The sequence below is a fragment of the Rissa tridactyla genome, chromosome 9 (assembly GCF_028500815.1).
Source record: "Rissa tridactyla isolate bRisTri1 chromosome 9, bRisTri1.patW.cur.20221130, whole genome shotgun sequence".
NCBI classification, from domain to species: Eukaryota; Metazoa; Chordata; class Aves; order Charadriiformes; family Laridae; genus Rissa; species Rissa tridactyla.
Window position 1 is genome coordinate 16,282,020 of NC_071474.1, and position 13,271 is coordinate 16,295,290.

Below are 13,271 nucleotides of genomic sequence, written 5' to 3' on the forward strand. Positions count from 1 at the left end.
CACAAACATGTTTTTAAGAAAAATATGGAAGTCCTGACTTACAATCAGCATCTGCAAAAATAATGTTTGGGCTTTTCCCACCCAGCTCCAGTGTAACTCTCTTCAAATTACTCCTTCCAGCTGCTTCTTGGATCAGCTTCCCAACCTGAAAGGAAATGGAGACACATTTTACAGGGAATGTAGTCATACAGTTCACTTTAACAGCCAATGTTGGCTATCACTGGAACAAAGCTTTAAACAGTCCAGCAGGTTCTTCAATCCAAACAGATTCTCATAAGCAGTGGACAGCTTTCCTTTTTTTTTCCCAGAAATTGAGAGGGAATAAGGCACAGCACAAAGTGTTTGTACCCTTCACCCATTTATATCTATGCTAAAATGGCTTGGGGCTTTCTTTTAGGGTGCTTTAGGGGGGCTGAATTAAAAATCTGAAATTGGTGTAACTAGAATTACTTCCATCCAAACTAGTGGCATGTTCACAAGGTTTTAGATACCATTATTAAAAGGTTTAGTTATTTAACTTCTAGTGAAAGAAAATAGATCTGCTATCTGAGTATGTATTGAGTATGTATTAAGCATGTATTAAGCCTATTACTGTTCATTAGTAATAACTGCTATCATACTTCTTTATACAGTCCAGGTGTTAGTTACCCCAGATGATCACGGCTTTTAGAATTTAATTCCCTCTTACTACTAATAATTACTAAATTGCTAGCCAACCTGTTGGTAGGAGGGCATTTGTTTGCCTCAAAATACAGTTTTCAGTGCCCAAAGGTTTAAGTAATTTGACCATGAAATCACCATCCAGAATATGTGAAATTCTGATGAAATCATCAGCCTTTTCTGCAGGACTAATAGCACACAGTAGAAGACCAAGTAGGGCACCATCCCAGACCTGACCCTCAACTGCACCACAGGTAATCTTCATATGGGTTGAGAAGGTCAAAAGCACCTCCAAAATGTCTTTGTAGATTGTGGGGTCAGCTGGAGCAGAATGCAGCCCTGTGGCCAGAGCAGCAGCAAATTGTAGGTCTTGCCAAGGAACATGAGGGTAGATTAAATGCAGTAGCAGTCTGACAGCTACATATTTGATGTGTTTCCATGTACAGTTGGAGAGGCAGCCGTGCTCCCTGGAAATTCTCCCTTGTCTGTATCAAGGAATCCAAAATAGATCAGATTTTATATTGTTGCAGTGTAACTATGCCCATTTTGCAGTTTCGGAAGTAATCACAGATACATTTAGGCCCCTACACAGTAAAACACAGGATTAAAAGTATCTATTGACTATTGAGAAGCTTGAGAACCTTGGTAAGTGCTTTCTTTTAAACAGGACATGTTTTAAGGTCACACAGAAAGTTAGATGTGAAGTGAGATGGGACTGAGTCCAGTTCTGGACTTTTTTCTCCACATAGTTCTCTGTTCTCTCTAGCTGCTTTCTATTTCTAAGGTCAGGTGAGTGAGATTCCCTGCAGTAAGGGGTTAATGGATGAGAAGCTGAAGGCTTCTCTCTCTCTCCTAGAGAACTGAAGGCAGTCTGCTGGAGAAAGTTAAGTCAGCACTGGAGTAATCAGAAAGCAAATGAAACAGAAACCAGGGCCCCCACAGAAAAAACAAAGCAAAAACCCCACAGGATAATGAAGGAATTGTCAACCACTTCATGTGCCTTTGTGATTAACTGTTTATCTGGTGATACCACAGTCGAGTGTGACTGAGGTTATTTCTTAAAAAAAAAAAAAAATTAAAATTAGCTGCTTTTCTTTGTCCCTGTATTGATGGAAAGGAGTGTTGACATTATCATGAAATTCCTTGCATATCCCCTTAATTGGAGCTGATTTTATTGCTATGTTTGACTGACAGCCAGAAGTGAACATGAAAAAGAAGAACCTTTCTGCCCTCCACCCTCACCACATACATCGAGCATGTCATCTGGAAATTCCAGTCTCTCAAACTGTGCTGAAAATGTACACTGGAAACCAGTGAGAATGCTGTGTTTATAGCCAGTGCCAGCCAATGCCATTCACACCCTCACTGCCTTGAACCTCCCTCTCTCAAAGAACAACCACCACCTATTTCCCCTCAAAAAGTCACAAAGAGCAGACCAAAGAAGCAAGAGCAACATGTCCAGCCCACCATCTCAGCCTTCCATTCTACCACTTTAATGTCAAAACATTTTTGTCCATGTAAGTAAAGATTTCAAAAGGTTTCTATGCAAACAAGTGATTGGCAAATATGCAAGTCCATGTATATGGCAAATATTAAAGTCTAAAGGGCTTGGCGACAATGGTGTTAATTTGGAAAAGCATGGTCCAGAGTATTGTTAATAGAGGGAGGTTGTTGTCAAGTTTCCAAGTATAAACTTAACAGACAGCTTCACTGTGTCCTTCCTGTTAGAAAACAGTGTAGACATGAGGACGGTAGGGCTCATGCTGATCAGCATTTTTGTTCACTGTGCTCCTATTGTGCCCTATGCACTTACAGGTTGAGAAAAGTCTTAGGGAAGGCACCAGCGCTGTGATTCTTTCATGACAAAGGCAGCCTTTTGTGGCTGACCCTCTCTTTGTATGGGAAGACAGCATGAAAAGGATAAGTGATAGTGTTCCAGTCTGTATGGTCTTTCAGTACATGCTTCCTGTGGTGTATCTCAGCTTTATCTGTGAGCTCCCAACAGGCAGTACAGCCTTGCGAGGGAACACTGGACGAGAGGACTCCCCCACAGATAATGGAGCTGTGCGATTATTCAGCAGGAATGTTGGCAGAGAAAGCCCTGACTCCCCATCCTTGTTTTGAATAGGCTTCAAGATTGATATCAGGAGTATCCCTGGATAGCTTGTGAAGCACCATAACCTTGTAAGCTGCATGGAGGGTGAGGCAGATGTAATTTGGCCCATCTCAAAGAAAACAATTTGTTATTCAGAACAACAACAGCAAAAAAGATTAAAGAAGCATTTTGCGGCACCCCTGTGCAAAAAGGCTATTTGAAGAATAGTCCTGGAAAGGTCTGATTCTGGGCTGTGAACTGTATGACGTTAGACATTGAGAGTGTATCAGGATATAAAATATTTGATTGTTGCTTATTTATGCCTTCTGTGTTTGGAAGTTTAATGTCTCTTTCAAGAGGAGGCTTATGTAGTCACATTTTAAATACTTTCTGCAGAAATTAAAAGTCTGTTGCCTTTCATGTTCTCTTAATTTTCTGTTTTCAGACAGAAATCAATATTTCTAAATGATACAGGTGGGTTTGACTGTTACTTTTAAAGCACTGGAAGTCTCACAAGGCAAAAGCAAACCTCCAAGGTTTGTGATACTTCCTCTATGGCTCCGTCAGAACATCTGACTTCTCCTCTGCTCTGAACCTCCCTTTGATCACAGATACACTTTAAGGCATTAGGGAACACCTGAACATAGGGGAACCTCAGTCTGGCTGAATGGCAGGTAATTTTCTTGCTCACTGCCACAGACAAGACTGTGAAGGTCAGACTGCACAGGAAGCTACCTAGATTAAAAGACTCCATGAACAGTGCAAAAATTGACAGAGGAGACATACATCTTCAGTTACTTAGGCATTTTAAGTAACTGGGCTGCCCATCATTGCTATTATACCATTCTTGGGATATTGGGAGAATATTGAGAGATATTCTGTAAATTTAGGGGAGATGGTATGATCAGACAGAAAAATTCTATGTTTTTTTTTCTATGTTTTCTGGAATTGCAGTTTTCTCTCCTCAGCTGTTGTGGCACTGGATGTCAGTGTTTTGGCAAAACCTTCAAACCCATGCTGCTGCTTACTTAGTCCGTCTGATTTTTTTAAAATTCCAGATTGTATGCAAAAACTTTCGGAGAAACATTTTAGGACTGCATGGCATGTTCAGGGCATGTCTCTAGTGAAGACAAATGAATTTTGAAATATTGACACGAAGAAGAGCAGCTTTATTTGACTGTGCAATGCCCTGTGTGAGGAGCAGCCCTGAATAGAGAATAGTGAATAGTGCAGCACAAGTAAAAAGGCAATCCCAAACAAAATTCCCAGAGAGAATCCTAAGCTAGAAATGGCTTATTTGTTCCTTAGGTTAAATCCTGGCCCCATGGAAGTCTGTGTCTAAACTCCTGTTAACTTTTGACGGGGCTGATACACCAGCCTATTTGTTTCAGTTTTAAGAAGGCGAATCCTTTTGATATTTGTCTTTTATAGGCAAAGAGGCACAACAGTTGTCCAAAGACAGCTCCCTGAATGCTACCAAAAACACTAAGGAAGGAAAAGGGATACAGCTACCTTTCATTCAGGAGGCACAAGCTGTCCAAGATCTGATTTAGCAGAAGCGGGAATGAATGATAATGTAGCCTCCCTAAATCCTCCTTCTTTTGAACAGGGCATGTGTGTGGCATGGTAAGCTAACAGACTTCTCAGAACAGGTCAAATCATCTTTAGGATTCTTGTTGCCAAAGTAGAAAATGCCAGGATGTAATTCTTCATGGTATCCAAACTCAGCAAGAGATTGTGTGGTCCAGGAGAGCTGACACAACTCATTGCTCATGCAGTAGGTAGACGTTCTGTCTACATCATGCATTGTGACATTCATCTCACTTCGGAAATGAAAGGAGAATCCTGCTGAGTAAATTAGAATCAGTGGTAATACAGCTGTTAGCTACAAACATTTGTTTGGCATGAATCAATCTCGACTCTCCTGTAGTTTGCTTTGATGGTCTCTCTAGTATCTTGTTGACTAATGATGAGATCATGGTTTGTTAATCTAAGTGCATAAAGAAAACATTCTGCCAAGCAAAATGCAGACTCTTTTGCTGGGGTTTATTGCAGTTGTTTATAGACCTTTTGTTTACACAGGCATCCAAACCAATTTGTTGGATATTTATTTGGGTTACTCTACAGAACTTCATGAACACAGCCCTGAATCCTATCTTTAATCTGTCTGCATTTTAATGGGACATAGTTTGAACAAAGTGGAAAGCAGCCACTTAGGCTACATTTCTTGTTGGCCAGGGCTTCAAGTATTTTGTGTGCTATCTATAATTCTCATCTTGAAAGCATTTAACAACTGGAGAGAGTTGTAAGCCACTCTGATTTGGAGGTAACAAACTTGTTTTTGAACAGAAGTTATTAGAACTCGTTAAACTTTTGCAACAAGCAAAATACAATTTTTAATCCAGCCAGTGCTTTAAACGCACATGTTTTTAAATGCATAACTTCTTGCTCTTCATAATCATCTCTAATCTTAAACCCAGAACACACTGCACCCAACTATTCCACGTGCGCTAGAAACTTCAGGATACTCAGATCCTGTTCAAATGGAGCACACATATACATACATGGCCCAACAGCTCAGAGCAGTCAAAGTGGCTGTATTTGCAAAGTCTGTAACTGAATTCACAGACTTGAGTAGAAATAAAGGCGAATGAAGAGTAAAGCAACTTCTGATGGCTGCTTTTTTCTGCTATTTGAAGGTCTCTCACCTTTGCTACTTAGCAAAACTTCTTTCATAAAATAAGAAGGTAATAAGAAGAACCTCTCTGCATTTCTGATATGTGTAAAAATTGTCCCCTCAGCAGCATTTGTCTTGGAAATAAATAAGGTCCACTATTTATTTAAGTGGGGAAGAGAAGAGACTTGTACAACCTCTCCTGTACTTCTGATCTCTGCAGCCCAACAGCAGACAAATGGGTAAGCCAGACATCCTGAATTTAGATCTGTTCTTAAGCTCAGAAAATATAAACGACTGAGTTTTATTTTAATTAAATTGTTGCAAGTAATTTTTTAAAAGGAACTCAAGTAAACAGGAATACATGGAACACTGAAGAAGCTAAAGCAGAGAGGGGCAGAGTAAAGTGGAAAGGCATGTATAGTGAACAACTGGGATAATGTGGGAGGTAGCTGAGCTTTACAGAACCACCCCCAAGGTCCTGGTGAGTGAGAGTTTCCCCCTACAGCTAGCGACGCGAAAGATCAAGGAGAAATACAGTAAGACGTAATGAGATATTTAAATTGATTTTTGGCTTTCAAGGGAAGGTAAGAAAGGGATAGGAGCAGTGTTGACATGGTCAGATTGGCTGGAAGAAAGATTGGTTTTGGCAGTTTAAGTTTCATCTGATTGTGTAAAATGAGGAAAAAATGTGTCAGTGAAGCTTGAGAGGAGATTGCCGTAATTAAGGAGGATCATGGATTAGCCCTGGTTCACTAAAAACAACACAGTAAAAATAAACACTTTTGTTAAAATGCCCATATCAAACAAGCTGCTGATGAGCATGAACCAAAGCAAGCAGAGAAGCCAAGAAAGCTGCTGGAATCTAAGAAGGCACAATATTTTTTGGCTTGCTTTCCTACTCGGTATGATTTTCTTTCTTTCAGCGTGGCAGTTGTCAAAGTGAAATTCATAGCCTGCCGGGTGTCTGCAGAATCCTTCCAGGTGAGCTGTAGAGGGAAGAGTTTTGAGAGCCATGCACTAGGGGACCAGGAAAAGAGGTGATCCATGGCAGGGTGTTTCATAAGAATCAGGCTAAGGGATGAAAGTGTTGGCAGAATACTCTTTTAATGTGCATGAGCTAACCCATAAAAGGAGAGGTCAGAAGGAAAGAGGGAGAGAAGCGGAATCAAACAGTGATAGTACCACAGAAAAAGATGTCTTTATGATTTTTCACATATTATTTGGGAGGAGTGTGTGAAAAGTAAATATTGTTACTTAAAGCAATTTTCAAAGCACTAGAGAATCGAAGAAATGAAAAAGAAATAGAGAGTGCAAACTGGACCAGCATAATAAATTAGAAATCAGTATCATAAACTAGAAGTCATTTATGTGTTGTTGTTACATAGGCATGGGCTTGAGGCCTCACCAATAGTCAGGAGTTTCCAGAGGGACTGGACTAAAGCACGGACAACAAAGCCATTGGATGCTATCAAATACAATTGTCCACCTTTGGACTCAGGAAGTCTTTAAATTGTTGAAGCTCTTAAATTACCAGAAGTAGTGAGGCTGCAGCAAGGAAAGGATCACTCTGCACATGCTCTCTTCTGTAAGCATCTGTTCCTGGTCATGTTGCAAGATAAGGTGCTAGGCTGGATGGATCTTTGGTGTGGCTATGTCAGGCTTTGTTGAGTTAAGGTCATGAACTTGGCCTTTGGGCTCATATTCGTATGGATTGGATTCTACAAATTTTGGAAAACATTAGCATTAAATTTTTTGTAGGAAGAACAGCCTGTTTTCTGCCTTTAAAAAAACTTTGCAGGAAATAGATAATAATAGCTTGGGGTTTGTGATTTTTACAGGCAAATGGTGAGTTTTCATTAGCCAGAAGCATATACTTCAAAGGTAAAGAATTTATATTTTCTTCCTAAAGAAAGTAATGGTGAAAACTTGAGAAAAACCTGTGCTTCAGACATCTAAACTTGAAGATCTCTGCTTTTGTACTGATAGGTTTTGCCATTAACTTGCTCAAGTTGAAAGTATTAACTGCCTTAACTAGCACCTGGATAAAATGGGGGAATGGAAATTAGTATTGTGGCATTTATATATCTGATGGCTATCAGACATCCACATCACTGGAGTGTATAGTTGACATGCCCCAGACAAGACCAAAGAGACAAAATATTTCCATTATTATTATTTCATTAGAAATTGAGATCTCTTTTGTAGGAGTCAGAGACTCTATAGTACAGCTGGTATCACGGCATTGTGTTTAAAATGTTACAATGTTGACTTGCTGTTACAAAAATTCAGTGTTACAGGAAATCAGAAACAATATGGAATAGTTTACACTAACTCTGCATTAAAACGTTCCATCTGTTCTTGCTTTAGGTTCTTAGAGAATTGCTTTTTCATCTCTGTAATGCTTTTCACTTCCTATTAGTAAGGCTTTTAAAGGTAGGCACTGAGTTAGTATAAAACCCACAGCTTTTGAGTTTAAACGCCTATTAAAACTAAAGCTGTCTGGAACTACAATAAAAATTTATTTTGGCTACAAAAGACAACTTTGAAACCTAACCCATCTGTATTTTTCCTCCTCCAAACAGTGCAACATCCTGTATAACAGAATATTTATCTTAAACAGAGACCACATATCTTTATGAAAACAATTGTTCCAACTTAATTTATGGGGGGTAATCAGCTCATATTAAGGTTTTCAGTATTCCAGGATGCTAATATAAATTGGTCATGGGAGATGTAATGACTAGAGTAATTCCACAGAATAATCTGAAATCTGATGTTGCCATTGACTGAGAACGTAACCTGTGTATGTTATAATCTAAAATAGCCATAAAAAATTCATGTACAGGCATATAGTAATTGCAAAACAACTCTGTGTGTGCAAATTTAGCGTATGACTGCAGCTACATTTTACTGGTAATTTAGGCTTGTGTATTGTGACTTCCAAACTCGATTACAGGCTAATTCCACAAGGATAATTTATTTGAAATAATTGAGCTGGTCTCTGCAATCCCTGGGCCCACCAGGGAGATACCCACGCATGTCTAGTAGGGCTGCTTGGTCAGTGAATTTATCAACTCAAATCAAAAACAAATTGACTCACTGTGAAGAGCAGTATCCCTGGGATGCATAAAGTGGGAGTGACTCCCACGAGTGGGAGTCAAACATATCAGAGAGAGACTGGTTCCCTGAGGTTTAGCTCCCTCCATACAATAGTTTGTCAGATTTTGAATTGAAAAGGGCTGGGTTTAGCACTCTCTAAATATAACTAGCCCTGCAACTCCCACTGAGATTCCTTTCTGTCTGCCTTCAGGCGATGAGATAAGGCCCCTTCTCCTGTGACTTCAGTCTGGAGTACCTCTATCATCCCCACCCCAACCCTGATAACAGCCGGCTTTGCACATATTTGAGAGCAAGGCACGATCTGAGTTTTGAGGGATTTGGTACTCCTTCTGTAGATTACAGCCTTCGTCTTCAGACCATACCTCCTCTGTAACATCTGCATCATAGACTCATAGCAAGACATTTGGCATCCAGGAGACAACTGACTCCCTTCATCTTCTGGCCAGCTTCTTTCCATCATTTTGCGAACAGATACCTTGGACAATCTCCTTTTCTCTCTGCACTCCTTCCTTTTTAGACCTCCTCCTCCTCATCCTCAATATACTTGAATGTGGCATCAAAGTTGAAGTACATTTGCCCCAATTTGCCCCCTTCCTCTCCCCTTTTCCCCAAGTATGCCAAGATACACAAATTATGGATGCTAAAGCAGCGTTTATGTGTGCTGTGATATACACGGGATGTTCTGCCTACTTGCATGTGATTCACATCCTCATAAGCCCACAGGAAATCCCAGCAATATTTTTCCAGGCGTATCTCCTGTGCTGAGGTGCCGAGCACAGCAGGGGCTGGAGGAAGGGAGCCATTTCTGCTTTGCAAGTACTGCGGTACGCAAGTTTAGCTGGGAAGGACAGACCACTGTTATTTACATGTAGCTGTTTTACTCGGCGACAGTGAGGAATGCAGCACAAGGACTTAATACCATCTTCCTAAGTATTTACTCACATTTTACAGTAACATATCCGTGAATCCTCTTACCTCAGTGGATCCAGTAAAGGCAATTTTATCAATGCCAACATGAGATGCTATGGCCGCACCAACAATTGGACCAAATCCTGGCAAAATATTGATAACTCCTGGTGGAAAGCCAGCCTGTCAAAATAGGAATGAATGAAGTGAAGCATAATTTATGAAAACTGACAGAGCACGTTAAACCAGGCATGTGCTGGTAGTTCCTTCCCTACAAGGAGAGACAGAGACATTATTCCTGTCAATTATTCTTACCTCCTTGATGAGGGCTCCCATATAGAGAGCGCTGAGTGGTGTTTGTTCTGCTGGTTTAATAACTACTGTATTGCCACAGCACAGAGCTGGAGCAATCTTCCATGCAAACATCAGCAGGGGGAAGTTCCACTGTAGGAAAAAATAAAAGTTGATAGATGGAAAAATATTGCAGTGGTGTTTTGTTTTCAAGATGTCAAGCTGCTACCTCACTTATTTCTCAGGCTGATCCTCAACATAAATCTTTCCCAGCACAAAGCAAGGATTTTTTTTTAATTACTGCCATTAAGAAAGCGACAACAGTGACCTTTTAGTTCTTTCTCTCCTGTTCAAAGAAATACAGCCCCCGCCTGCAGTCTTCATAAAAGAATCTCCTGTTATCTGTTAATTTTTTTAGTCACAATTTTTTTATTTCATTTGCTGTTTTGCAATTGGCACTTTTAATTCCCCCATGACAAATAATTCTTGCTTCTGATGCATTTGGAAAGAACGGTTTGTTCATGCTGAAGCATTTCTGGATGTAAATTTCCTATCCCTGAATAAATCTTAAGATATAAAATTTGTGCTTAAAATTATATCATCTTTAATTGACGGGATTACAATAAAAAAACCCATAAAAGTCAATGCTCGGTCAAAGCATTTCATTTTCTTGAAAACTTCTTACTGAGCAATTTATATGGAAGACGTTAAAAGAAAAACCGAGTTGAGAAACACTCTTTGCTGATATGAAATTTTATATCGTCATTAATTTCAACTTCATTTAACTGCAGCAGCAGATGTAGTGAATTATATTAGTTTGATGCAAAACCACGTTGTGGATAAAGATAAGAGTAACGAGCCTTTCTGCATCAAGGCCTTATACTAACAGGTTAAGTGGCTAGACCCGCCGATTTCAGTGGAAATGCCAGAGTAATAAAATAACTGCATTTGCACAATCACTCTTATAAATGCATATAATAATCTCCTTTGGAAAGAAAATAGAAAATATCAGTCACAAAGAGTCAGCCACCGGCCAGAACATATTATTGCCTGATGCATATCAGCTGCCACTCTCATGGACATCTCTCCAGCCCCTGGCTAGCTTGAAAAAATACACAACTGTCTTTCCTTCACCGAACACCCAATTTTTTACTCCTTCAGTTGTTTATAAACTCTGGAGACAAAGTGATGTTTTAATTCCATCTCCAGTATATAAACCTGGGAGGGGAGCTATAGGGCCAACAGTGTGCTGACAGCCTGCACTTCTCATGGTATGGCAAGGAGAGCTCTGCCGAGTTTTATAGGGTAGTATATAGCCTTGTTTACGCTACAGAGCTGCCAAAGAGCACATGTTGTGATGGAAGCTAGGATGTGAAAGAGGATGAGGAGTTTAGTGGTAGGCTTGCTGTTTAATTTTATTTTTGTAATAACATATTTGCTAGTGTAATGGCTAAGTGCATGCAGCGGCCCAGGGGCTGTACTCTGTGACTGGTAGCTGTGGAGGAAATATGTAACAGATTAGCAGAGCGTTAGAATAGATGCATGTGACAGCCATGTTGAAGTTTTGGAGGACAAACCTGGTGGAAGAATGAATAACTGTGGTAGATGTCCAGGTACCTGGAACAAAGAGTTTTACAATTCTAACCTAAATAAATCCCGCTTTTGGCATGATCTTCAGCCTGTAGCTAAACTTCAAACTTCTTCAACAGATCTGTTAGTCAAGCTCAATGAGACAAGCCTAAGAGATGTCCAGCAGCTTTGGGGTTATCATTTCCCAAATGCTTATCCATGTGCTTGGCTGAAGAATGGTGACAGAGCTGCGGAATCATTCATTCGTAGGGACCACTTACGAGTCAAGTTAGGAGAATGTGTAGGTGTTTGCAGGACGGGTGTAGCCACAGACTCTCTGAGTTGTTTGCATGTTTCTCTGAGTTTCTACAGAGTGCCAAACACAATAGCCACCCCTTAACAAAGACGTGAAATAACAGCAAGTATAAATAGGAAAATAGGGTTTAACATTGTTAAAGTATTCTTTTCTGGCTGCTCCTCTTTTAATGGAATTGCTGCATGTTGCTGTTCAGTGGTTTTGTGGTCAACATGAATAAAATAAAAAACATCAACAAAAATTTCAGAGAATGTCCTGATTAGTTCCCCAGTGCTTTCTCAAGGAAAAAAGCTTCCATACAATATTTTAATAGCTATATGTGAGCCTCCCATTGAAATTTCTGCCAAAGCCTGTTAACTGGTTCTTCTGAAAAGGTTAGCTTTGCAGTGGAATTCCCATGCAGTATTCAGCAACAGTATATTAAGGATGTATATTGGGGTGTAGGGGGAGTATTAGATTTGATGAAATACTGTGTTTCTCTCTCATAACAAATAAAACAAACATTTCATGTCTTTTATTAGCTACACAATGTTAATTGTAATGATATGTCTCCTGGAGTTTCCTTTTCTCCTCCGGCCTTGTAAAAGAAATAGCAGGAAAGAATGGAATTAAAACGCATCACATTCTCCCAGGAACTGAGGAGCCTGTTAAATCGCAGTAAAAACTAACTAAATAAAAAGACTACCACAGCAAAGCATCAATTTTCCATAAGTTGTGTGAACATCCATAACCACTGACAGCATATTAGCACTGTGTTTTGCTTTGCTTGTTTTAATCATGAGAATTCTATGACTTGAGAACTTAACTCCTAATAACAGAGCCTAAACCCTATTAGCATGTTCAAATAAGCATTTGCAGGGAGACTGTTAAAGATATGTCAACAATATGAGCTCAGCTTTTTTCGTAATGGAAAACACACATAGCTGAGGACCATGTTTTATGTGTCTTTAAAGAGAGCTGGTTCAAATGAAAATAAATACAAAGCGCTAGTAGAGATACTCACAGGGATGATCTGTCCACACACTCCGATGGGTTCATGTCTTGTAAACGTAAAATAATCTCCATCTGAAACAGATGAGCATGGTTACTCTCAAGTGCAGTTTGACTTGGCAGAACAAAAAAAAAAAAATAGAGGGGGGGAAAAGCTCTAAGGATCAGCCTTTGATGGCAGTAAAAGAAATAAAGAAGTCATGGAAATGTTTTTTCATGAGCCAGCATGGGAAACCTAGGTTCAGGAGCAACCCAATTGTTCTTTCTGTAGAACAAAGGAAGCAGGCATCTCAGCAGAAAGTAACCTGCTTTGTTCCTTGGGAAAGAGGACAAGCTGTACCACAGAAAAACAGGGCAGTAGCAAGGAAGCCACTTACTGGCCTCACCTGATTTCAGGGTGAGAGAAATGAAGGAAGAGTCACAAAGGCAATTTCCTGAAAGGCATGACTGGAACACGGCAATATAAAGGTATATTTACAAGGAGATGTGCGATAATAGAGTAACGTACATCTCACTCATCTTCCATTGAAGACACAGGCAGTTTGAAGTAATAGAATGATTTACCACAATCTGTAGATGTGGAATGAAGAGGAAGCCTGTGACTGATGTGCAATTGAGCATAACTTACTGCAGAGGACAACACTAAG

General features: G+C 39.9%; 1 protein-coding gene and 1 long non-coding RNA gene across 3 annotated transcripts in view; one reads left to right on the forward strand and one right to left on the reverse strand.

Annotated features, from left to right (window-relative positions):
• LOC128914648 (uncharacterized) overlaps window positions 1-13,271 on the forward strand; it is a 129,591-nt gene that overhangs the window by 86,852 nt on the left and 29,468 nt on the right. The window lies entirely within an intron of this gene.
• The window catches only part of ALDH1A2 (aldehyde dehydrogenase 1 family member A2), a 65,891-nt gene that overhangs the window by 12,306 nt on the left and 40,314 nt on the right, over window positions 1-13,271 (reverse strand). For both annotated transcript variants that reach the window (XM_054213925.1, XM_054213924.1), the window contains 4 exons: window positions 12,638-12,699; window positions 9,774-9,902; window positions 9,528-9,641; window positions 43-145 (listed from right to left, as the gene is read on the reverse strand). In XM_054213925.1, the coding sequence (XP_054069900.1) occupies window positions 43-145; window positions 9,528-9,641; window positions 9,774-9,902; window positions 12,638-12,699 (408 nt within the window). The remainder of the gene's footprint in view (window positions 1-42; window positions 146-9,527; window positions 9,642-9,773; window positions 9,903-12,637; window positions 12,700-13,271) is intronic.